At 45.1% G+C, this 27,819-nt stretch overlaps 1 protein-coding gene across 2 annotated transcripts in view; it reads right to left on the bottom strand.

Moving 5' to 3' along the window:
• Positions 1-27,819, bottom strand: part of CWC27 (CWC27 spliceosome associated cyclophilin) — a 643,952-nt gene that overhangs the window by 192,073 nt on the left and 424,060 nt on the right. For both annotated transcript variants that reach the window (XM_063963134.1, XM_063963139.1), the window contains exon 11: positions 12,519-12,628. In XM_063963134.1, coding sequence (XP_063819204.1) covers positions 12,519-12,628 — 110 coding nt within the window. The remainder of the gene's footprint in view (positions 1-12,518; positions 12,629-27,819) is intronic.

Raw genomic sequence — 27,819 nt, 5'->3', positions numbered from 1 at the left:
ACCAACCGAGTGGGAATAGAACCTGTGGCAAGCGAAGTGAGCCACCGGGCCCAATGCGTGGCGAGTGCAACATGCCCGCGAGGGGACTCACTGCAGGCAGAATGCCGCTGTCGATATAGTGACAGCCGGCATCCCGTCTACCGGGATATCATATCTGAAACAGTTACACCACTTTCACACTGAAACTTGGCTTTAAACCTGTGTCCGACCTGGTATACTGAACACAAGTTGAAGCCGGGTTTCAAATGTACAGTACTTACCTTTTTTACACCGCCAGTTAATCAGTTCCTTTTAGGCATGACTTGGGTAATTTATGACAAGTCTGCCTTTCACACTGCAGACTACACAGGTCAAACTCAGGATTAACCCTTGGTACGACCTGGTTAGCAGACCCAGGTTGACCCTTTCACACCGAGCCCATGTCGCGTCGGCTTTCCCTGGCAATAACCCAAGTTCTCCGCTCGGTGTGAAAGGAGTATTACTGTGTTCCTGAGGAGGTATACGTTTAAGTTGGCAACTGTCAGGACCCCGGCATTCAGGATACAGACGCCGGAATCCCGACAGCTGGCAATGCCAGCAGCTGGAATACCGGCCAAACCGACTGTTCCCGCTCGTTGGTGTCCGCGACACCCATAGAATGGGAATACAACCTGTGGCGAGCGCAGTGAGCCACCGAGCCCACAATGGTACTCTTTGCGCTCACCCCGCTGCCGGCATAATGGTGGCTGGGATGCCGTTGTTGGTTTCTTGATGACCGGCATCCTGGCTGCTGGTAAATCATACCGAACCTCCTGAGGAAGCTGCTCCTTCCACTATATAACTGTCAGGCTGTAAAACCCTGCGTGCATCGGTTAACATCCTTAGATTGGTCATCTTGTCGACAGCCAGAATGTTAACAGGATGATTTACCATCATGTTTACAGTTGTATTACTCGTAAAATGTTTTAAAGTAGCATTTTGTCGACCTAATGCATACTTGCCAAGTTTTCAGTGCTCTTCCCACGGAGAAACCCAGAAAGGAGATGCATCTGGCTGCTCTGGGGGTGGGGATGGACTCTTCATGTTATTAATCCTGTTGCGGCAAAGTGCTGCAAATTGTGAGTTCGAGGGGGCACTAAAATGATGCAATTCTCATAAATGTAGCCACTCCGCCTTCATATGAAGTCACAATCCCCGGCGTAAGTGGGTGGCATGATTTATATACACACACTCTTCCGGGGGGCCGGGGACTACCTGATAAATTGTGAGTCTCCCGCACTTTCCAGGAGAGTAGGTAAGTATAGTGCCTCGAACTCAGTATTCTGGAGTGTTCATACTTCCTGCCGACATTCAATTTGCCGACAAGATGTATGTATCCCCCTGACACTGCCTCATCCAATGGAAATCTTACAAGATCGGTACAGTCATCCCCTGAACCCTGTGTTGTGCCATTTCCTTTGCTCTTACTGGCTATAGGTTGTTTAAGCTCTGTCCACAGATAAGCAAGCAGGATACGGATAAAGCTGCCCATAGACGATTAGATGAAACAGACTAGTGGCAGAGCGATGGTCCCACAATCGCCCGGCGCTCCATACTCTGCACAATGTATGATCAAGATCTAAATTGACAGCACAGCATCAGCTGAACAATGGCCGGGATGATCACACAGGTTTGATAATAAAAAAAAACCCATCCTGACCATTTTTCAACAGTTTTCATGCTGTGAACGATAATCGTTCTAATCATTACGTTCAACAATAACAGTACAGACTGATGGGTTCTTCAGCTGATCTAACGATTGCTGTTTAGTGTTCGAACTCCACGCCACGAGGTTACTAAAGATTATGATTTGTGACATGGATAGTCAAGAATGGAAAACATGAAACCCCCAAAAAGTGTGTCGACCATGTGTGTGCCAACCATTGCCATGTCGGTCATATGAACTTGTTGACCTTTTGAACATGTCTACCTTTCATATATGGACCTTTTGTCCATGTCTACCTTTTGCCAGTGTCAATCATATGGGGTTGACCTAATGCATGTCGACCCATAGTCCCGATCCCCTGCGACACTGCCATTGCACGGACTCTCTCTGAGGGTCTGAATATCTACCTCCCAGTCACCACCAAGGAATGCTCAGTACATTTCTGAGTCTCAGTTAGTAGCGCGTCTCTGTGCGTACACACAGTGAAAACATGCGCCTGCGAGTTTTTAAGGATTCTTCTTATGTGTAATACCCCCACAAAAAAGACAATTTATGTGAACATAACTACCGAGCCCTAATGGTTATTTAAGAATACTCTAGGTAATAAATAGAATAGGAAATGTCTTTCTCCTCAATAGTTGTCCATCGCGCAGACACATACAGTAGGTAAAGACTTTCAGTCTTAGAGAAAGGACGTAGTGAGGGAAGGCTGATGTGCAAGGACATTATGTGGCTATTGCAAAACTGATGCTTTCGAAATATTGGTCAATATTTTCCCCAACTGTCCTCCCCTCTTAGATATTCCATAAAAATGGTGCAATGCATGTCAAATCCACAGACATGTATGTGTCTGGGTTTACATTCCTTATGAGGCATTTCAGGTCAATGTATTTTCCAAATGTTTGTACAGATATCAGATATGTTCTGTCTGCTTGTCCATATCAATCACTGTACTGGAAATCAATGTATAGTTGGGAAGAACAAGGTTTAAGGTAGAGACAGTATTCATTAAAGGGGCGAATGAGGATAAAAAGCTGCAGGGGGTGTCATGTAAAAAGATGGGATATCATCATTAATTATCGTCATTTACGCTGTTAATGCATTCAACAAATACATTTGCTACTTACTGTATAAAATAGAATGATTTTAGTAATAAATACAAAGTTGCTTATAGTGTAGCTCTGTCTGTCTGCATTCGGAAGAATTGTGAATCCCAGTGCCACTAATATGAATGTGCACAATGCAGCTAATTGGCTTGTGTAGTAGTCAACGCATCAGTCCCATTCCTGTCTAGAACTGCAGAATAATGGTGCATGAAAGAGGGACATATCTTACCCCACCTGACATTTGTGACTCTGCACTCAGTAATGTGTCTCCGGGAGGCAACGGATGCAGTGTGTGGGGGTGGGGGCAACAGCTGGGGCCTCAAAAGAGGGTTGGGTACATACAGAATACCTGGGCCGGAAACCTAGGGTCACCAGATCTTGGGCCGGCATTTATCTGGGCCGTACTGCCTGTAGCACTACAGGGGCAGACAGTGGCCACTTACACAGGCTACCCGTTGCCTCCAGGTAATGGGTGTGAAGTTTCGCCACTTTCAAAAATATCAGCAGACATGGAAATAAACTTTTTCCAGCAAGAAAGAATGAGAGAACGGGACTGAAGTTAGTCCAAGTAAAACCATCACCCAAAGAAGTCACAGCTTCTATCTATTTAATGGAGGAGATGACTAGTCAGAATGTCAATGCCCAAGGAAACTGGGGCACTTGAAGAAGAGGGACGGAGGCACTTAGGGCACTCGCTCTTGCCCTGTATGCACAGTTAATATAGATTCTGGGTTGCACAGTAATGGTCCATTTTTTATTTTTCCATCCAATTATAATTCAAAGTCCAGAATGCAGATAAATGCTGAGAGAATTTAAATTCAGTGAGTTACAACATATACAAATATCAAGTAAGTGACAGTCATACGTCAAAGGTAAGGTAAAGACAAATTAACAACAGGAATGATATTGCTCTAGCGGCATGCAAGCTGGTAGCCAGCCGTAAGATTCACTTATAATAAGATTTTACTTACCGGTAAATCTATTTCTCGTAGTCCGTAGTGGATGCTGGGGACTCCGTAAGGACCATGGGGAATAGACGGGCTCCGCAGGAGACAGGGCACTTTAAGAAAGAATTAGGAATACTGGTGTGCACTGGCTCCTCCCTCTATGTCCCTCCTCCAGACCTCAGTTAAGGAAACTGTGCCCGGAAGAGCTGACAGTACAAGGAAAGGATTTTGGAATCCAGGGTAAGACTCATACCAGCCACACCAATCACACCGTATAACTTGTGATAAACTTACCCAGTTAACAGTATGAACAAGAACAGAGCACCAGATAAACCTGATGCAACCATAACATAACCCTTATTTAAGCAATAACTATATACAAGTATTGCAGAAGAAGTCCGCACTTGGGACAGGCGCCCAGCATCCACTACGGACTACGAGAAATAGATTTACCGGTAAGAAAAATCTTATTTTCTCTAACGTCCTAGTGGATGCTGGGGACTCCGTAAGGACCATGGGGATTATACCAAAGCTCCCAAACGGACGGGAGAGTGCGGATGACTCTGCAGCACCGAATGAGCAAACACAAGGTCCTCCTCAGCCAGGGTATCAAACTTGTGAACTTTGCAAAAGTGTTTGAACCCGACCAAGTAGCTGCTCGGCAAAGCTGTAATGCCGAGACCCCTCGGGCAGCCGCCCAAGAAGAGCCCACCTTCCTTGTGGAATGGGCTTTTACTGATTTTGGAGGCGACAATCCAGCCGCAGAATGAGCCTGCTGAATCGTGTTACAGATCCAGCGAGCAATAGTTTGCTTTGAAGCAGGAGCACCCAGCTTGTTGGATGCATACAGGATAAACAGCGACTCAGTTTTCCTGATTCCAGCCGTTCTGGCTACATAAACCTTCAAAGCCCTAACTACATCTAGTAACTTGGAATCCTCCAAGTCACGAGTAGCCGCAGGCACCACAATAGGTTGGTTCAAATGAAAAGAGGACACCACTTTTGGCAGAAATTGCGGACGAGTCCGTAATTCTGCCCTGTCCATATGGAAAACCAGATAGGGGCTTTTATGTGACAAAGCCGCCAATTCTGACACACGCCTAGCCGAAGCTAAGGCCAATAGCATGACCACCTTCCACGTGAGATATTTTAACTCCACGGTTTTAAGTGGCTCAAACCAGTGTGATTTCAGGAAACTCAACACCACGTTAAGATCCCAAGGTGCCACTGGTGGCACAAAAGGGGGCTGAATATGCAGCACTCCCTTTACAAACGTCTGAACTTCAGGAAGAGAAGCCAGTTCCTTTTGAAAGAAAATGGATAGGGCTGAAATCTGGACCTTAATGGACCCCAATTTTAAGCCCAAAGTCACTCCCGACTGTAGGAAGTGAAGGAAACGGCCCAGCTGGAATTCCTCTGTAGGGGCATTCCTGGCCTCACACCAAGCAACATATTTTCGCCATATACGGTGATAATGTTTAGCCGTCACGTCCTTCCTAGCCTTTATTAGCGTAGGAATAACCTCATCCGGAATGACTTTTTCTGCTAGGATCCGGCGTTCAACCGCCATGCCATCAAACGCAGCCGCGGTAAGTCTTGGAACAGACAGGGCCCCTGTTGCAACAGATCCTATCTGAGAGGCAGAGGCCATGGGTCCTCTGTGAGCATTTCTTGTAGTTCCGGATACCAAGTCCTTCTTGGCCAATCCGGAACAATGAGTATTGTTCTCACTCCTCTTTTTCTTACGATTCTCAGCACCTTGGGTATGAGAGGAAGAGGCGGAAACACATAAACCGACTGGAACACCTACGGTGTCACTAGTGCGTCCACAGCTATCGCCTGAGGGTCTCTTGACCTGGCGCAATACATTTGTAGCTTTTTGTTGAGGCGGGATGCCATCATGTCCACCTGTGGCAGTTCCCATCGATTTGTAATCTGTGTGAAGACTTCTTGATGAAGTCCCCACTCTCCCGGGTGGAGGTCGTGCCTGCTGAGGAAGTCTGCTTCCCAGTTGTCCACTCCCGGAATGAACACTGCTGACAGTGCTTGCACGTGATTCTCCGCCCAGCGAAGAATTCTGGTGGCTTCCGCCATCGCCACCCTGCTCCTTGTGCCGCCTTGGCGGTTTACATGAGCCACTGCGGTGATGTTGTCTGACTGAATCAGCACCGGATGGTTGCGAAGCAGAAGTTCCGCTTGACTTAGAGCGTTGTATATGGCCCTTAGTTCCAGGATATTGATGTGCAGACAAGTCTCCTGACTTGACCACAGACCCTGGAAATTTCTTCCCTGTGTGACTGCCCCCCACCCTCGGAGGCTTGCATCCGTGGTCACCAGGACCCAGTCCTGAATGCCGAACCTGCGACCCTCGAGAAGGTGAGCACTCTGCAGCCACCACAGAAGAGACACCCTGGCCCTGGGGGATAGGGTGATCAGCCTTGTCCAACAGATCCCACTGAAAGGTCCTCGCATGGAACCTGCCGAAGGGAATGGCCTCGTATGACGCCACCATCTTTCCCAGGACTCGCGTGCAGTGATGCACCGACACCTGTTTTGGTTTTAAGAGGTCTCTGACCAGAGTCACGAGCTCCTGAGCCTTCTCGGTCGGGAGAAAAACCTTTTTCTGGTCTGTGTCCAGAATCATGCCCAGGAAGGGCAGACGCGTCGTAGGAATCAGCTGCGACTTTGGAATATTCAGAATCCAGCCGTGCTGTTGCAACACTTCCCGAGAGTGTGCTACGCTGATCAGCAACTGCTCTCTGGACTTCGCCTTTATGAGGAGATCGTCCAAGTATGGGATAATTGTGACTCCTTGCTTTCGCAGGAGCACCATCATTTCTGCCATTACCTTGGTAAATATTCTCGGTGCCGTGGACAGACCAAACGGCAACGTCTGGAATTGGTAATGACAGTCCTGTACCACAAATCTGAGGTACTCCTGATGAGGTGGATAAATGGGGACATGCAGGTAAGCATACTTTATGTCCAGAGACACCATAAAATCCCCCTCTTCCAGGCTTGCAATGACCGCTCTGAGCGATTCCATCTTGAACTTGAACCGTTTCAGGTAACTGTTCAGGGATTTTAAATTCAATATGGGTCTGACCGAACCGTCCGGTTTCGGTACCACAAACATTGTTGAATAGTAACCCCTTCCCTGTTGAAGGAGGGGAACCTTTACCACCACCTGCTGGAGATATAATTTGTGAATTGCCGCTAACACTATTTTCCTCTCTATGGGGGAAGCTGGCAGGGCCGATTTGAGGTAACGGTGAGGGGGCATCACTTCGAATTCCAGCTTGTATCCCTGAGATACAATCAGTATAGCCCAGGGATCCACCCGTGTGCGAACCCACTGGTGGCTGAAATTTCGGAGACGCGCCCCCACCGATCCTGGCTCCACCTGTGGAGCCCCAGCGTCATGCGGTGGATTTAGTGGAAGCCGGGGAGGACTCCTGTTCCTGGGAACTAGCTGTATTGTGCAGCTTCTTCCCTCTACCCCTGCCTCTGGCAAGAAAGGACGCACCTCGGACTCTCTTGCCTCTTTGTGATCGAAAGGACTGCATTTGGTAATAAGGTGCTTTCTTAGGTTGTGAGGGAATATATGGCAAAAAATTTGACTTCCCAGCCGTAGCTGTGGAAACTAGGTCCGAGAGACCATCCCCAAACAATACCTCACCCTTGTAAGGTAAAACCTCCATGTGCCTTTTTGAGTCAGCATCACCTGTCCATTGCCGAGTCCACAGGACCCTTCTGGCAGAAATCGACATTGCATTTATTCTAGAGCCCAGTAGGCTAATGTCTCTCTGGGAATCTCTCATATACAGGACCGCGTCTTATATATGCCCCAGGGTCAGTAATATAGTATCCTTGTCCAAGGTATCAAGTTCCTCAGATAAAGTATCTGTCCATGCTGCTACAGCACTACACATCCAGGCCGACGCAATTGCCGGCCTTAGTAGGGTACCTGAATGTGTATAAATGGACTTCAGGATACCTTCCTGCTTTCTATTCGCAGGATCTTTTAGGGTGGCCGTATCCTGTGACGGCAGGGCTACCTTCTTAGATAAGCGTGTCAAAGCTTTGTCTACCCTAGGGGAGGATTCACAGCGTAACCTGTCCGTTGGCGGGAAAGGAAACGCCATAAGCAACCGTTTGGAAATCTGCATTTTCCTATCTGGAGATTCCCAAGCTTTTTCACATAACTCATTTAACTCATGTGAAGGGGGAAAGGTCACCTCATGCCTTTTTTCCCCAAACATATAAACCCTCTTGTCAGGGACTGGGTTTTCCTCTGAGATGTGCAATACATCCTTCATTGCTATAAACATGTAGCGGATGGCTTTAGCCATTTTAGGCTGCAACTTTGCATCATCGCCATCGACACTGGAGTCAGAATCCGTGTCGATATCTGTGTCAACAATTTGGGATAGTGGGCGCTTCTGAGACCCTGACGGCCTCTGCGCTGTAGGAGCAGGCATGGGTTGAGACCCTGACTGTCCCAAGGCTTCAGCTTTATCCAACCTTTTATGCAAGGAATTAACATTATCATTTAAAACCTTCCACATATCCATCCAATCGGGCGTCGGCGATCCCACATTCATTTGTACCTGCTCTGCTTCCACATAGCCTTCCTCGTCAAACATGCCGACACAAGCGTACCGACACACCACACACACAGGGGATGCTCTATTTGAGGACAGAACCCCCACAAGGCCTTTTGGAGAGACAGCGCTATATGTCCCAGGAATTACACAGTAACTTAGTGTTTACCCAGTAGCTGCTGTATATACTGATTTTGCGCTAAATTTATGTGCCCCCCCCCTCTCTTTTTACCCTCTTTCTACCGTGAATCTGCAGGGGAGAGCCTGGGGAGCTTCCTCTCAGCGGAGCTGTGGAGAGAAAATGGCGCTGGTGAGTACTGTGGAAGAAGCCCCGCCCCCTCAGCGGCGGGCTTCTGTCCCGCGATTTTGTGTAAAATAATGGCGGGGGCTCATGCATATATACAGTGCCCAACTGTATATATGCCCACTTTGCCAAGAGGTCTCTAATTGCTGCCCAGGGCACCCCCCCCCCCCCCTGCACCCTACAGTGACCGGAGTGTGTGGGTTTAATGTGGGAGCAATGGCGCACAGCTGCAGTGCTGTGCGCTACCTCATGTGAAGACTGGAGTCTTCTGCCGCCGCTTTTGAAGTCTTCTTGCTTCTCACGCCGGCTTCCGGCTTCTGGCTCTGCGAGGGGGACGGCGGCGCGGCTCTGGGATCGGACGACCAAGGGTGCGTTCCTGTGTTCGATCCCTCTGGAGCTAATGGTGTCCAGTAGCCTAAGAAGCATGACCTATCCACAGTGAGTAGGGCTGCTTCTCTCCCCTCAGTCCCACGTAGCAGAGAGTCTGTTGCCAGCAGACCTCTCTGAAAATAAAAAAATCCTAACAAAATACTTTCTATTCAGCAAGCTCAGGAGAGCTCACTAAAGTGCACCCAGCTCGTCCGGGTACAGATTCAAACTGAGGTCTGGAGGAGGGACATAAAGGGAGGAGCCAGTGCACACCAGTATTCCTAATTCTTTCTTAAAGTGCCCTGTCTCCTGCGGAGCCCGTCTATTCCCCATGGTCCTTACGGAGTCCCCAGCATCCACTAGGACGTTAGAGAAAATTTAAAATAATCTGTCAGCATGTTCTAATTAATTAAAATCAACAGCAAAATAACATTTGTAGTCGTAATGTTAATGTACTCCCATAAAAAAGGGACCAAAATATTGAAATAAGTAGTACTCGGTTCTTCATGTTCTAAACAGATTCTAGAATTCTATGTAGTGATTAATGAAAACAAACACTGATTAGGCTTCCCTAGAGTGACTTAGATTGTAACACATTTGCAACTAAAACTACAAAGATGTGACAGGAACAGTATCTTTCAAATATTTGATTAAGTGCTACAAGATGTTGAGGAAATTTGGTGCTTAAATGAATGATGTGTTTGATGTCATTTCTGGCAACACTACAGTAAATGTCGCATAAAAGGAAAATAACTTATTTAAGGAACAGTCTTGACAGCAGTTTGGCAGAGACTGTAACCACCCACTCAAATGAAGAGACCTGGAATGATCAGCTAAGTAGACATCTAACCTCTTATCCCTTTCGAGGAAGGGTAAACCTTTCCATTGCTCACTGCACCACAATATATTCTCATAAAGAGAGAGGTAGAACTAGAAATTCCTGGACTCCATTGCAATATTAAACATAGGACCACACTGACCCAAGCCATTCCTCAGATGCACCCTATCACATTCATCCCCACCAAAATGTGCTCCACTCTTAAGTTAAAATCAATGCTGCAGATGGGACATGCAGTTTGCCAAACTACACGTTTCCATATACAGTACACCTGACCTCAACTCATATACACCTGTCCTCAACTCATACACACCTGTCCCCAAATCATATACACCTGTCCTCAAATCATACACACCTGTCCTCAAATCATACACACCTGACCTCAAATCATACACACCTGTCCTCAACTCATACACACCTGTCCTCAAATCACAGACACCTGTCCTCAAATCAAATCGTGCCAAATAGCCAGGTTAGCCATGGACTTAAGCGCCCTACACACTGGGCGATAACACTGCAAGATATGAACGATCTCGTTCATTAATGAACGAGATAACGTTCATATCTGTCAGTGTGGAGGCACCAGTGATGAAAGATGCGCGGCCCCGCGCTCGTTCATTGCTGGTGCCCTGTCGGCTGTGCATGCAGGCCAATACGGACGAGATCGTCATTTGCCTGCACGTCTACGGAGCCGGGTGAAGGGGGGAGTGAAGAAACTTCACTCCCTCCGTCACTGCCCCCCGCCGCCGGGTCGCCCGTCTGCCGTATTGGCGGTCGGGCAGCTAAGCGGCACATCGCTTAGTCGGTAGGGCCCATTAGTCATGCCAGAATACTAATGCTAAGTATCTGGTGCACTATAAATGAACAAAGGGGGTTATTCAGAAAAAAAGCACACTAATGGGCAAAACCAAGTTGCACTGCAGGTGGGTTAGATTTAACAAGTGCAGAAAGATTAAGATTTGGGTGCGTTATACTGTTTCTGTGCAGGGTAAATACTGGCTGAGCTTTATTTTTACATTGCAATTTAGATTTCAGTTTGAACACATCCCACCCAAATCTAACTGTCTCTGCAAATGTTACATCTGCCCCACCTGCAGTGCACATGGTTTGGCCCATTATCGTGCTATTTTGGTTTGCTAAAGTGTCACATTGCATGTCCTTTTTGGGCGATTGCGATGCAATGCGCGTTCCCGTGTGTCTCCCATTGCAGATCACACGTGCTGCACGTTAGATGTATCTCAATTGCATGGAAATAGGTTTAATAACATTAGATTGCATGAGATAAATCACATGTAAAAATACACTCAAGTAGCAAATCGCAATCGCAGGCCTCCCGGGAAGCTCCCGGCCAGATTGCAGAAAAACTGCATGCAAGTCATTGCTGAGATACATCTCCCTAGTGTATGGGGCCCTTAACAAACACGAATAAGGCCCTAAGATGCAAAATTTGGGAATGAGGAACCTATTTGAGGAAAAAGTCAGATACAAGTGTCCCGCACCATACATCATTATGCTTTATCTGCAAATTCATACTAATTGCTTTTCCTGGTCATACACTACACAATTATCTGGCCAATCTTCCAGATAATGGTTGATCGCCCAGATAATTGTACAGTGTGTTGACACAACCGTCCAGCATGTCTGAAAGATTCGATAATAATCGGCCGCATCTGGCAGTGTATGCACGATATTTCCCCTGTTACTTCAGAGAAGAGGAACTGCAAAAAGTTTCCTCCCCTGTGAAGGCATGCTGATATTGTAGCAATACACTGTGAAATATCCCACAATGCATTGCCACGATAGCGGATGGCTTCAGCTTGTCAGATAAAACGCCTGTCAGTCTGGGAGACGTTTTATTTGCCAGTGTATTCCCAGCACAAGTGCCAATAAAATCTAAACTTAAGCAGTTAGTACACTATGGTGCAGATGTACTAAGCCTTGGAGAAAGATAAAGTACCAACCAATCGGCACGCCATTTTTCAGACAAAGCCTGTAACATGCCAGTTAGAAGCTGACTGGCTGGTACTTTATCTCTCTCCATTTTATCACTCTGTAAGGCTTAGTACATCTGCCCCTATATACGGACTAAGACAAAATAAAAGGAAGAAGTAGCAAAACTGAGGAAAGCGTGCATAGCACAGAAGCCGCTCCAGGCTTCTTGTACAATATTGTGCAAAAAGGATGAGTGTATCTGTAAATCCTGGTCATCCTGTAACAGTTGCTTCAACTATATGGTATCTGGACTCTAGGTCGACACTTATTGATCGACATTGAGTAGGTTGACACGGAATAGGTTGCGCGACCATTAGGTCGACGTTATGGAACTATTATGGAGCATAAAATGAATAACTGCTGCGGAGAGGTGTCTCTCAAGAATCACTGGGACAGGGCCCTTTTAATGTGTTGCTATGGGGCACACAAAATTCTGGTTACACCCCTGGATGTAAGCCAGTAACCCTGAATGCTTTGCAAGGCATATTTTCAAGACCTGAATGCCATTTTCCCTGCTGAAGCTGAACACAGAACCACTCAAAAACAAGTGTAATATGTTTAGGATCCCTGCACATGGAATTATTCAGGTCTTCTGCGTTACCAGGACATTTTACTGTAGAAGAAACATGCTAAGATCAAAAAATGCAATTAAAACAAAAGTGTTGCTAAATTACCCTCTTTTGCTTCTTTCACTTTTTCATATTCTTTTGCATCTTCTTCCTTTTTCCTTTTGGCTGCCTTTAGTTCTCGTTGTAGCTGCCGCACTTCTTTTCGTAGTTCTTCACTGTGAGAAAAATGTATAAAAAGAAAAAGCCTGATATTTCTGTATTTACTAATAATAATGCAATGTTTTATTCTCCATAACCTTTTTTGTAACTCACACGCATTCTCTTCAGCTACTCCTATCACTTAAGAATATAACTATTTAAATATTCAAATTGTCTATCAAAAAGTGCAAACCTATGTACAAATCCCCTCTACTAAATATTGCTTATGGTGTGTACACACGGTGAGATATTTTCTTACGATTTTGACTATATAGTCAAAATCGTAAGAAAAGTTAGTGCAGATTGCAAGGTGAGTCACCTTGCGATCCAGATGCGTGGCCCTGCGCGGTCGGCATCGCAAACCTAGATAGACTGTGCAGGCAAGTCAATTTTGACTATCTCGTAGAAAAGATAGTCAAAATTGACACTTAGCCAAAATCGCACAGTGTCAGTATCGCAAGCACACTCATTATATGCTTGCGATAACGACCTAGCCCCTGTCGCATAGTGAGAATCGGGGTTAGGCTGAATCTCGCCGTGTGTACACACCTTTTCACTTACGGGATCCTCATATTGGTTAGTTTTGCATCCAATGACAACAATGTATTACCTTGTCTTTATTAGTAAACATGTTTATATTTAGCAGGGTGCTGATATGTAGTTTGTGAAACCCATGGCTTACACATAAAAACCATGTCAGTTCCACTTTTTTAACCATAGTAAATAAAACACTCTTACTGGGCTTGACCCCAAAATTTGAAGCAACACTAATATTAAGTACAAAGCATGCAAGGCTATGAATTTGGAGATCAAACTCACCACTTCATATATATAATATGGGTTAAGGTCAGTATCCCAGCGGTTGCGAAATCCTGAAGGTAAATATTGGGGTGATGGTTAGTGCCCGGGGGTGGGAGGTTTGTTAGGGTTAGGCAAAATGGCCACCCCCACCCAGTCTTAGTCCTAGCCGCTACCCCCACTATCTTCGCCCTAACCACCAGCCCAGGCAGGTTAAGGTAAGGGGCAGTGGAAGGGTAAATTAATAACCCTGTCGGCGTACTTATAGTTGGGATGCCGGTGTCGGTCATGTGACCGCTGGCATCCCACCGCCAGGACGGGCATCACACCCATATAATGTGCCATTTGTTTTTTCAAATTCTTTACAAAGTTAGAACACGAGTCTCCACAGAGAGCTGTGCGAATTAACTGAATAACAGCATTAACTAGCTAATGTCTGTACTTCTCTATCGGCTTGTTTCTGTACACAGAATCCAGTGGCCCAGACAGGTATTCTTCAAGATTTAAGTGGACCACCTTGGTTGGCCATCCTGAAGTACCTACACACAGCACCATCATATACATTTCTGATTTCTACTTTATATTAATAGCCAGCAAGCTTACAAAGCACCCGTGGTCCTCTTAATCCATGTGAATATTCTGACATTGAGAATATTTGAAAATATATATAATTGTATAATGTTATATAAAGTATCAATATCTTGAATTATACATTCAGAGAGACTAGATATTCAGAACGCAAGCAAGATAGCTTGTCTGAGGTTACACATTATCATCTTCTTTACGCATTAGCATCTTCTTTAATGTGATAAGGATTTGACCACCTGTATGATGTGCCATTTCCACTCCCGGTGTTGGCTACTTTTATATTTTCTTTTACAAATAAAGTCTTAGTTAGCAATATGCTATATTTGAAATGTTAATTTCCACGCAAGAAAACATTAGTTCTGGTAACCCAACTGCAGATTTTGGCAGGAGGGCGAATCTTAATGTAATTTCTATAGCAACAAACCAAGCACCCATGTTTATCCATGTTCCTGCTCTATCAGGTAACGGACCCCTAGTAGAGTAACAATGTGTAATTCCATTGTATGATCTGGAACCGGATATTAAATAGAGGGGGTGGTGTCCTCAGGCAGTGGGGCCCACCAGGAATTTCCTCTGTACTACTGTAGGCCAGTCTGACCATGAATAGTTTTATGTGTGTTAGGGTGGTCATGGTAGGTCATCCCATTAACCTCAAAGTATTTAACATTTATGGAATGGAGTGGGGCAGTTTTTGAAAAATGCACAGATCCCATACATGAAGATTTAAATTTTCAGACCTGTTTCGTACGTTGTACTAGTGTACAAAACCCTGGATTGTGTTACTATAACTTTGTTTTGTTTTGTTTTTTAACAAAGAATACTCAGACACCACAGTAAGCAACAAGAACATATTTTATATTAGTCTCTATAAAATCCCATAAAGTGTACCTTAGTAATAGGTTTGTAATTTTAAGCATACCATATGAGCCATGAACCCACCATAACAAAGGAAGACTGAACAAACAGAAATAAGTGACTTTGAAAATCCTCCCTAAATTCTTGAGACATCTCCAAGAGAAACCAACCAGCCTCCACCTCTGCACAACAAACTTTTTAATAACAAACTTCCTTAGAATGATAGAATTTTATCTGCACTTCAATGGATAAACAACCTTATGAAAAGATGCGGGAAACATTCCATGTCAGAAGGGAGTTAACAGACCCTGGTATTAGCCATTTACTAGCCAAGGGGAAGAGAACTGGGGCACTCCAAACTTAAAAGAACATAACATACAAGTGAAACTCAGAAAATTAGAATATTGTACAAAAATCCATTTATTTCAGTAATTCAACTTAAAAGGTGAAACTAATATATTATATAGACTTATTACATGCAACGTTAGATATTTCAAGCCTTTACTTGTTAGAAATTTGATGTTTGTGGCTTACATCTTAAGATAACCCCAAATCCAAAATCTCAGAAAATAGGATTTTGGTACTTACCAGGTAAATCCTTTTCTTTGAATCCATAGGGGGCACTGGAGTACTCTTGGGATATGGACGACTTCTGCAGGAACAAGGCACTGAATAAATTAAAATTTAGAACTCTCCTCCCCTCCATATCCCAGAGTACCTCAGTGTTTTTTACTGAGCCGAACAGGAGCTATAGAGAGGTTGACAATGGAGAATTACATATAACATAACGGACAACAATAAAGTTGACACATAACATGACTGACAACTAAACAGTTGGCACTATAACCTTGAAACTTTGAACCAGTCGGTGAGAATGTGTTACCATAAGATCCCCTGAACTTACCACAAACCAGGTAAAACTGCTCTGGGTGGGCGTCCAGTGCCCCCTATGGATTAAAAGGAAAGGATTTACCTGGTAAGTACCAAAATCCTATTTTCTTTTTCATCCACTAGCAGTCACTGGAGTACTCTTGGGACGTACCAAAGCTTCCCCCGTGGGCGGGAGAGCAGCTTGGCACCTGTAACACTAGGCGGCCAAAGCTAGAGGCTGATGCCGCAAACGTATAAAATTTGTAAAAGCACACAAACGTGTGCACTGATGACCATGTAGCCGCACGGCAAAGCTGCGTCGTAGAAGCCCCACGACCAGCTGCCCACGAAGTTCCCACAGAACGTGTGGAATGAGCTGTTACTGATGTGGGCGGCTGTAACCTAGCATGAAGGTAAGCCTGACGTATGGTCAGTTTAATCCATCTGGATAAGGTCTGCTTAGAAGCTGGCCAACCCCTCTTGGCAGCATCATAGAGAACAAACAACGTATCCGTCTTACGAACTGTAGACGTTCGGGATACATAAACGCGTAATGCGCGTACCACATCCAAGGTTCCAGAACTTCCTGTCAACACAGGAACTACTATTGGTTGATTGATGTGAAAAGATGACACCACCTTTAGTAAGAAAGCAGGATTCGTCCGAAGTTCCGCTCTGTCATCATGAAACACCAAATACGGTGGCTTGCATGACAAGGCACCCAAATCTGAAACACGCCTCGCCGAAGCTAAGGCTAGTAGAAAAATTGTTTTCCAAGTGAGACACTTAATATCCACTTGTTGTAAAGGTTCAAAATATGAAGACTGTAAGAAATCTAAAACCAGATTCAAGTCCCATGGCGCTACAGGTGGAATGAATGGAGGCTGTACTCTGAGGACACCTTGCAGAAAAGTGTGTACCTACGGCAATATAGCCAATCGTCTTTGAAAGTAAATTGACAACGCAGATACCTGCACCTTTAGTGTAGATAAACGCAGTCCTCCATCTAACCCAGTCTGTAGAAATAACAAAAGACGGGAGAGCTTGAAAGATGATGTCGGAAACTTCCGATCTTCACACCAAGCTATATAGGCACGCCACATTCTGTAATAATGAGCTGCCGTAACCAGCTTCCTAGCTCGTAACATGGTCGGTATAACCGATTCTGGAATGCCCTCTCTTCTTAAGAGGGCGGTCTCAACAGCCACCCCGTCAAACGCAGCCGCGCTAAATCGGGGTAAAGGAATGGACCCTGTTGTAACAGGTCCGTACGTAGTGGGAGCGGCCAAGGATCGTCTGCGAGTAGTCCTTGGAGATCCGAGAACCAAGCTCTCTGCGGCCAATGAGGCGCCACTAGTATGACTGTGGCGGACTCTCTTTTGATCCGTTTTAGCAACAGAGGGAGCAGCGGAAACGGTGGAAACAGGTACACGAGGCTGTACGGCCACGCGATGGTTAGAGCATCCACCGCCACTGCCTTTGGATCTCGCGTTCTGGACACATACTGGGGCGTTTGGTGATTGTGGCGAGATGCCATCAGGTCCACTTGAGGGTAACCCCACCTTTAGACCAACATGTGAAACACTTCTGGATTTAATGCCCATTCTCCTGGATGAAAATCCCGACGATTGAGATAATCCTCCTCCCAGTTGTCCACTCCCGGAATGAATGAACACTGCCGACAATATCACTTGGTGACGCTCGGCCCAATTGAGGATTCGAGCTACTTCCCGCATTGCCATGCGGCTTCTCGTTCCTCCTTGTTTGTTGATGTATGCGACCGCCGTCGCATTGTCTGACTGCACCTGAACAGTCTGAGACCGAAGCATGTGCACTGCTTGTCGTAGCGCTTTTTAAATTGCCCGGAGTTCCAGTAGATTTATAGCCAGCAATCTTTCGTGATCCGTCCAGAGACCCTGGAGCTGACAATTTTGAACTACAGCTCCCCAACCTCTGAGGCTCGCGTCCGTCGTTAGAATTATCAAATTCCAGGTGCCGAACCGTTTCCCTGCGGTTAGATTGTGTACTTTGAGCCACCAGAGTAGAGACACTCTGGCCCGTGGTGACAACCTCACCCTGTGGTGAATCTGCAGACAACTGTGCGAGCACATCCAGTTGAAAAGGACGCAAGTGAAATCTCCCGAACTGAAGTGCTTCGAAAGCCGCCACCATTGTGCCTAAGAGGCGAATGCACAAATGTACCGAGACTGTGCGTGGCCTGAGCACTAATTGTACCAGATGACGAATGACCTGCACTTTCTGTTCTGGTAGGTAAATTCTTTGATTTACCGTATCGAAAATAATACCTAGGAATTGAAGTCGTTGAGACGGAATCAGATGTGATTTCTTGAAGTTGACAATCCAACCGTGCTAAACCAGTACATTGTACGTTAGCAACGCATGTTGGAGGAGCATCTGGTGAGACGGAGCTTTGATGAGCAAATCGTCCAAGTACGGAACTATTATAATTCCCAGGGATCTGAGATGAGCTATCATCACAGACATCACCTTGGTGAATACCCGAGGCGCTGACGAGAGGCCAAACGGTAGAGCCTGAAACTGATAATGGTTTTGCCGTATTGCAAACCGCAAAAACCTCTGATGAGGTGGCCAAATCGGAATGTGTAAGTACGCATCCTTGAGATCCAGTGCAATCATGAATTCCTGTGGCTCTAAACCTGCAATTACTGACCGCAGAGATTCCATCTTGAATCTGTAGTAAGTGACGTACCGATTGAGACCCTTTAAGTTCAATATTGGCCTGACCGAGCCATCCGGCTTTGGTACCACAAACAGACTGGAATAATAACCCTGACCTTGTTGGTATACAGGGACCGGAATCAAAACTGCTGAATCCAGCAGAGACTGAATGGCAATTTGCAGAACCGCCCTCTTGTCGTCCGACAAAGGCAGTCCTGTCTTGAAAAACCGCAGTGGCAGGAGACATTCGAACTCTATTTTGTAACCTTTTAACACTAAATTGCGGATCCACCCATCTGTGGACGTCTGCAGCCACGCCAACTGGAACGTCTGAAGGCGTGCTCCCACAATTGGAGATCCGAGATGGGCTGGGAGCCCGTCATGCCACTGGCTTGTCAGTGACCTTAGCGTCCTGACGACTGGTGTTGGTTTGTTGGAAACCACGTCCACGACCTCGTCTACCAGGCGTGGCTGTTCCTCTGCCACGCCCGCAAAAGGACTGAGGTCTAAAGGATTTGAACGCCGGTTCAGAGTATCTCCGTCTAGGTACTGTTGGAGGCAATGGTAAGAAAACAGATTTTCCACCCGTGGCCTCAGAAATCCATTTGTCCAATTCAGGACCAAACAACTTCTCGCCACCGTAAGGTAACACCTCTATACCTTTTTTGACCTCCGCCTCCGCTTGCCAAGACCGCAGCCAGAGTGCTCGTCGTGCTGTAACTAGCGAGGATTAAAGGTGAGAAGTGAGCTGACAGACGTCAGTAGAAGCTGTACATAGATAATCAGCAGCTTCCCAGATTTGATCAGCGAGAAGTATAAGGTGATCGTCACGTAAGGCAGACTTGAGTTCTGTTATCCATACCATTAACGCCTTAGTTACCCAAATGCCAACCAACCCAGGTCTAAGCAACACTCCTGCTGCTGAATACATGGACTTTAGCATAGCTTCTATTTTACGGTCCGACGGGTCTTTAAGCGTAGTAGCAGTTGGTACTGGTATGGTTAATTTCTTTGTAAGTTTACACACAGACGAATCCACCAATGGCGGATTCTCCCATGTAGCTGTCACAGACTCTGGAAACGGATAACTAGACCTAAATCTGTGAGGTACAGAAAACCGTTTATCCGGATTCTTTCGTGTTTCTAATAACATGTTATTAAGAGATTCCGAAACAGGAAAACACATTGGAGTTCTCTGTCATTTAGTAAAGACGACCTCATCATTTGTCAGCGGCTCCTCAGTTTCTGTAAACTTCAGAGATTGACGCACCGCTCTGATGAGATTATCAATGCCCGGGCTGTCAAAATCGTCACTATCTGACTGCTGGTCTACTTCGCCCTCCTCCCCGTCATCTTGCGCAAAGAGGTCTGGCATAGAATCGTCAGAATGCAACATAGCAGAAACTGGTAAATCATAAGACAAATGAAATTTATCCTTTCTCCCCAAAGTGGACTTGGACTTTTGGCAAGGCTGAGACCCCTCCGGTAGTTCTAGCGGTCTCACCCTAGACTCAGATCTTGCCGCTTCCCGCTCTTGTCGAGCGGCGGCCAAGTCTGATTGCAATCCAGCCATAACCTGTGTTAGCATAGCCCATGGAGGGTCCGGGGATGAAACCGGCTTTTTAACCGGAGCCGAACTTGTATTCGTAGCTGAATCCACAAAACATATACATGTGGTAGATCCATCCGGTAACACATTCTTACAGACATGGCAGTGAAACTGCTTTTTTGTTTTTGCTGGTGCCTTACTCATTATGCAGACAGACAACACAAAATACAAAGACAGACAACTTGCACGACTCAGTAAAATTGTACTAAGGTGTCTCTATATATGTATATATATCTGGCCAAGTGCAGTGCACGCCAGTCTATATGAAATCTGATCCCAAATTCCCACTAACACCCCTGTCCCTTCTGTGGAGTAGAGATGTAGTACAGGAACGCCTGGAATCACAACAGGAAAAACAGCATGGTTAAAATGGCCCCCCCATGCTTACAGTGTAAACAAAGTGCAGATTATAATTCCCAATCAGACATAATCAGTGCATTTCCTGTTAAAAAAGGCTTAATAGCCTCTCTATCTAAAAACCCATGCAGCGTTCTGCTACTGCTATGGGTACACTCTCCCCTCCTAATGTGTGTGCTCCCCCCCCCCCGTACTCCGTGTACTCTATCACACGGAGCCGGGGATTACCTGCGGGGAGCTGCTGGAGGGAGCCGGTGAGCGCGCTGCATAGAGCCGTGGTGCGGCGGCTATACACAGTGAATGCGGCCGGCGCGGCTGTATGAGCGGCGGGAAGCAGCACAGCGGTGACCAGGTAGCGGCGGCGGGCCATCACGCAGCGGTGTCCTGGAAGCGGCGGAGTGCTCGGCAATTCAACACAGTGTCCCCACACAGCGGGGCGGCAGCGTGAGCTGACCGCCCCGTCCCCCAACATACCTGGACGCTTGTAGTGAGGGCTGCGACGGGGCTTCTTCTGCAAGCTCCGTCCAGCTTCTCCTGCAGGTAGTCCTGCACGTGGCTGTGAGGGAGCTCTTTTTAGAGAGGCCCGACACGCCAGTAGCTGCTTGTAAGCAGCTTCCACTATCCCGGACCCACGCCTATTGGACGGGGGGAAGGGATGTGGAAAATGTTCAAAATAAAAACCAAAATAAAAATATTCAAAAGAAGTGTGGATAATCCACACAAGCCTTGTTGCTACAATGAGCACAGAAAAAACACTGAGGTACTCTGGGATATTGAGGCGAGGAGAGTTCTAAATTTTAATTTATTCAGTGCCTTGTTCCTGCGGAAGTCGTCCATATCCCAAGAGTACTCCAGTGACCCCTAGTGAATGAAAAAGAAAATTAGAATATTACATAAAATCAATAAAAAAAGAATTTTAAATACAGAAATGTCGGCCCTCTGAAAAGTATAATCATGAATATGTACTTAGTACTTGGTTTGGGCCCCTTTTGCATGAATTACTGCCTCAATGCGACATGGCATGGATTCTATCAGCCTGTGGCACTGCTGAGGTGTTATGGAAGACCAGGATGCTTCAATAGCGGCCTTCAGCTCTTCTGCATTGTTCAGTCTCATGTCTCTGATCTTTCTCTTGGCAGTGCCCCATAGATTCTCTATGGGGTTCAGGTCAGGCGAGTTTGCTGGCCAATCCAGCACAGTAATCCCAGTCATTGAACCAGGTTTTGGTACTTTTGGCAGTGTGGGCAGGTGCCAAGTCCTGCTGGAAAATTAAGTTAGCATCTCCATAAAGCTTTTCTGCTGAAGGATGCATGAAGTGCTCTAAAATGTGATGGTAAATGGCTGCGTTGACTATGGACTTAATAAAGCACAGTGAACCAACAACAGCTGATGACATGGCTCCCCAAACCAACACAGACTGTGGAAACTTCACACTGGACCTCAAGCATCTTGGATTGTGTGCCTCTCAATTCTTCCTCCATACTGTGGGACCTTGGTTTCCAAATGAGATGCAAAATTTGCTCTCATCAGAAAAGAGGACTTTGGACCACTGAGCAACACACCAGTTCTTTTTTTCTTTAGCCCAGGTGAGATGCTTCTGACGACGTTTTTTGTTCAGGAGCGGCCTGACAAGAGGAATACGACATTTGAAGCCCATGTCCAGGATCCGTCTGCGTGTGATGGCTCTTGATGCATTAACTCCAGCCTCAGTCCACTCCTTGTGAAGCTCCCCAACACTTTTGAATGGCCTTTTCCTGACAATCCTCTCCAGGCTCTCTATGGGACAATGCCAAGAAAAAGATGAGAGACATGAGACTGAACAATGCAGAAGAGCTGAAGGCCGCTATTGAAGCATCCTGGTATTCCATAACACCTCAGCAGTGCCAAAGGCTGATAGAATCCATGCCACGCCGCATTGAGGCAGTAATTCATGCAAAAGGGGCCCAAACCAAGTACTGAGTAGATATGCATGATTATACTTTTCAGAGGGCAGACATTTCTGTATTTAAAATCCTCTTTTTATTGATTTGATGTAATATTCTAATTTTCTGAGATTTTGGATTTGGGGTTATCTTAAGCTGTAAATCACAATCATCAAAATTATAACAAGTAAAGGCTTGAAATATCTCACTTTGCATGTAATGAGGCTATAATATATTTTTTAGTTGAATTACTGAAATAAATGAACTTTTGTACGATATTCTAATTTTCTGAGTTTCACCTGTAGAGACCTGAATCCGAAAATTAGATTGCATATTGAAAATAAAATTGGGAGTCTTAATCTATTCATCTAATTAGCAAATTTTAATTCTTATAATGCAAGAACTAAGCAGTAAAGGGTTAGGAAAATCTTATTGAAAATCCAGGAAATTACAGTAGGTTGGATTTAAAATTGATTCCTTGATTCAGTGCATTCCTAAACGGAGAGGTAGAAATAGTCAATAGTTTCAGCATGAAAAGTTAAAAACTTACTATGTAAAATTTGCTTTACCTGCACCTCTCTGCATTGAAGCAAGATACTGTATTCCCCAAGCTGTATATAGAAGGATGGGGCAACAATTTACATAGCCCCCCCCTCAAAAAAATTGTTTAGTTGCCAAGGACATTTTAAATAATTTAGGGTATTTCGGGGCTGCTGAATAAAAAAATTAAATGAGTTGAGCGGTTTGCATTTTCTGTTTTTTTTTGTTTTTGTTTCTCATCCATGTATTTTAAAAATTAGAGCCAATTTAGCAAAACCAGTTTCATATTCGGAAAATAAGCACCACAAAGTTAGCCCAAAATTGCCCTAATATGATTGCCAATAAAATGAGTGTTGAGATAAAGTATCAGCCAATCAGCTCCTAACTGCCATGTTACAGGTTGTGTTTGAAAAATGTCAGGAGCTGGTTAGTAGGTAATTTATTTCTCTCCATGGCTTAGTAAATAGACCCCAATGTTTGTTATGGGATTGCATAAAAACACTGAGGTTGCAAAGTTGAAAGACTCCAGTGTTTATTTATATGACAGAGGCAACCATGGATATGTGCTGAGATTTTATATTCCAATTCCCAAAGGAAGCATAGTGCTTTTTTGTTTTACTGGACAAAAACTTAATGATCACTAACTTAATCACATTACTATAATGGGAGTAGATTTTTTTTGTAATTTTTGGCCAGTTTGTGTCCGTTATGAGCAAAATTTGTACTTGTTTAAAAAATTCTAAATCAATTTTACATTAAATCCAGTTTGATCAATTTATTTCTAAGAGGCTGAAGTGCTGACCGCCCCTGAAGTGCCCAAAGCTTTGATACTGCCGCTGTTTTTATTTCTCAGCGAGAACATGGCACTCTTGCTCTTTGGGTATAAATAATGAAAAACTAAACATTTATCAGGATATCCACTAGGTGAACTTCCAAGAAAGATTTTAGTATCCTATCCGATTTCTAAGAACTCTTAAACCAAGAAAAGCTATGGAACTGAAATATCCAAATATTGTAATTTGCTACTGTTATTACCATTTCGGAGAAGCAAAACAGAAGAAACAAAGACTTGTTAACGACTGCTGTAAAACTAAAATGAAAACATCCAGCAGCTGTCACAGGGCACAAAAAGCATGCACTCAAAACAGTGCTTCAATTTAAAGAATTGAAAAAAAAACTCTCAGTACTTGATATATCACAGAAACATTTGAAATAATCTACAATCCTCCATCCACTGTTAAATGAAAAATCAATGGTTCAAAAGAAGAAGAAAAAAAGGATTCATTTTGTATTTTATGAGAATAATCATCTCTTTGCTTTCTTCTTTAGTTTAACTGTTTCTTACACATTGTGACAGCCGCCATTTTGTTGGATGACACAGTAATAGAAGAATGCAGACTATCATATTACCTGGGAACCAGTGGCATAATTGTAGCATAAAGTCAACACGGCTAACTTCTGAGGACTGAATTTTGTCATTTATTAGAATATGGCCTAGCCTAATCATATGGGACTGTTAGATCGCCAAGGCTCAGTAATGTCACTGCCTCATAATAAATGCATTGGCACGTCTGAAAAAAAATGGCTATGTCATAGCGCATAAGCAGTCGGGGACAGATGTACTCATACGGGATGTAAAGATGCAGGCTGTGGGATCCCGGGAATCAGAATACCGACACCCGTCAAAATGCTGATGTGAGAATGAGTCAGGAAACCGATGCCACCTAACAGCCAGCATCCCGACCGAAAGTGGGAGAGGATTAGGAATCACGGGAAGGGAGGGTTAGGCTGCGAGAAAGGAGGGTTATGGGGGTAGTAGAAAGGGGATAACATTATTATCTCACTGATTGGGATGCCGGCGTCTGTATTGTGACCGCCAGTATCCTGTCTGCCATTCAAACATACTGAAGCCGCTCATACACCGAGCTGCAAGATGCCTGGTGCGAATGAGCTACCCTGAGTAGTGCAGTGTCTGTTTAAGATCTTTTACGATGTTCACATACCCTATTGCTGCAGTATAACATCAATTCAATGTGCGCCAGGTCACGTGCGTCTGGACACGCAAATAGCGTCTTTTTCTCTGGACGTTGGCATCTTAATCTCAATGAAACAAAACTTCTTCATGAGACTGCACTGAAAAATTTGATATGCGTAGTTGTAGATTTGTTTGTGATGGAGTCTGATTCTGTATATGAAGCATTACGGAACTTGGTGTGAGGAAAAAGTCACGGCCGCTGCATTGTAGCACTTCATATACAGAATCAGACTCCGTCGCACACAGATATACAAGTGTCGCATATCAAATTAATAAATGCAATCCTGTGAAGTGGTTTTGTCACGTCACATTGCGATTAAGACGCTCATTTTCAGCAAAAAAAAGAAGTGGAAAAGAGATTTTTGGTCCCACTGCAGCAATAGCATATGAGGACACATCTGTACACTTTGGTGGTGGTGGTCAAGGCACTTCCAGTAAGAAGCTATAAGGCAACGGGCTGCATTAAGGATCTAAGAAACTAGTTATTTAGTAGTGCATCCAAAGATGTCATGGGGAGCCCCAGAAGTGATTGCAGAGTTGGATATCTAACATATCAAGGTCATCACTTCGTCCCAAAAAGACACTATCTTTGGACACAACCACCAAACATGAATAAAAGTTCATGTCTCCCCACAACCTCTCCAACATAGCGGAGAAGTGGATGGGAATATCTTATTCATTCTGGAGGGTACCATATACCAACATAAATATACCTTATGTAACACACGACCTGCGGAAGTTTTAACCAAAAGGATATTGTTTTGGGAGATCCTAGATCTTAATTCGGAGGCGAGCAGCCCGTCTGCCTTATCCCCATTTTCATAGTATGACTGATTAAGCCATTTCAGTGAATGTTCAGCTCAATCAGTTAGGAGAAGGTTTAATTCTCCATGGGCAGTTTGTAAATTAGCAGGATCATCTTTAGACCCCAAAGCTTTATGTTTAATATGAAAAGCATGAACCATAAGGGCAGTAATGCGTTTAGCCCTAATTTTCCTAGCTGAAGTACAGATGGAGCCACGCTAGTCGTGGCTTCGTGTGTGACTAGGCGCGCCCAGCCCGGGCGCCCCTATCGCTGAGAGCGTCCCCATCCACCTGGGCAAGTGCGCCCTGACAGAGACACTCTGAATGGGAGCGTCTCTGTGCACTCCCAGCGTGACTAGGCGGACAGATCGCCTAGTCACGCAGGGAGTGCACGTTTGCGATGGAGCCACCTCAGATAAGCGCGGCTCCATCTATACTCCATAACCGACTACAAGAAAACATCAAAGTCCACCACCATGCACCAAGACCTAGCAGACGAGCTGAACCACTTTTATTGCAGGTTCGCAAAAGAAGACCCCCGCGACTCAAACAATCACTTCTACGATGCCCCGAAACACCGACGGCCAACTCCAGGCACTTCAAGTCACCCAAGAAGAGGTGGAGGCACTGTTCATAAGAGACAAACCCAGGAAAGCTCCGGGTCCTGACGGAGTGTCACTATCTGCCCTGAGAGCATGTGCGGGTCAGCTCGCCCCCATATTCACCAAGATCTTCAACAAACCGCTGGAGCTACAGAAAGTCCATTCCTGCCTCAAAAGGTCCACTATCGTTCCGGTCCCCAAGAAACCCTCTATAACGATTGCTGACAGTGTGGTATCACTAGTGGACTCCTTCAAATTCCTGGGGACCACAATCTCCCGGGAACTTAAATGGTGGTCCAACACTGACGCCACTGTCTGGAAAGTGAAGCAGAGGTTGTTCTTCCTCAGGCAACTAAGGAAGTTACACATCCCACAGAAGCTTCTGCTCCTTTTCTACTCTGCGATTGTGGAGTCGGTACTGTGCTCCTCGATACTGGTATGGTACGGCTCCAAAAGGTGGTCAGAACCACACGGAAAATCATCTGGGCTGACCTTCACTCAGTATAGGACTTGTACAGAGCTAAAAAGCAGGTAGCGTAGATAGTAAAGGAGCAGCTACACCCTGGCCACAGCACTTGCTTCCTTCAGGCAGGCGTTACAGGGCCGTCCCCGCCGGGTCCACCAGAAGCCTCAAAAGTTTTTTCCCCCAAGCGGTCCGCCTGCTGAACATTGACTGACTAGACACACATGTAACTCACTTGTGTCCCTACGGTATGTCTGACTTTACTTGCCCCCCCCCCCCCCCCCACATGCTTATCTGTTACCTACTTGACTGTTGACAGCAAACCGAAGACAAATTCCTAGTATACGCAAGTATACCTGGCCAATAAAGCGGATTCTGATTTATTAGCTTTGTGGGCCATTGGGGACACATTAGGGGAGATATTTGTAAGAAAATAATGACAGAGTTCGTTAAGAGAACTTTAGTATGGGGGTTTAGGAGTACCTTGTCATTGAGGTGCCATTGTCGGGGACCACAGCTGGCATGAGGGCCTATCAGCAGTCACCGGACCATGGTCTGACCAGGTACGAGGTATGATAGAAACATCTAAGATGGTTTTGGCTGGTCCAGCACTGAGGAATATCATGTCTACAAAAATGTTGTGGGGACTAGCCCCAAAGAAAATTCCTTTTTTGGAGCACTCTTTTGAAATAATTAATGGTATATTGTATAAAGAATTGATGAATAATATTAAAAAACTTAACTTTTATTTCTAATCTATCTAAAATAGAAGGGAGAATAATGAAAAAAAGTAAATTTTTTTTTTTACAACAAAACACTGAAGTGATTGTCACTCGTATTCAGTGAATGTCGCTGTCTCCCGTTATGTCAAAAGTAAATAAACATGTTCATATTATTTCTTTTTTTCTCTTTCTTTAAAAATTAAATTTCAAAACACTATGGTTACTGATGATAATGCACGCTTAGCATATGTCTTTAAAACTAACATTCATTGTTTAGGCGGACACTCAGTGTAACCATGCACATGTCATTTGGCTATATTGCAAAGGAAAAAGATCTTTTATC

This window comes from Pseudophryne corroboree, chromosome 1 (assembly GCF_028390025.1).
Source record: "Pseudophryne corroboree isolate aPseCor3 chromosome 1, aPseCor3.hap2, whole genome shotgun sequence".
NCBI classification, from domain to species: Eukaryota; Metazoa; Chordata; class Amphibia; order Anura; family Myobatrachidae; genus Pseudophryne; species Pseudophryne corroboree.
The sequence above is the reverse complement of the archived record's forward strand: the minus strand, read 5'-3'. Positions and strand labels throughout refer to the sequence as shown.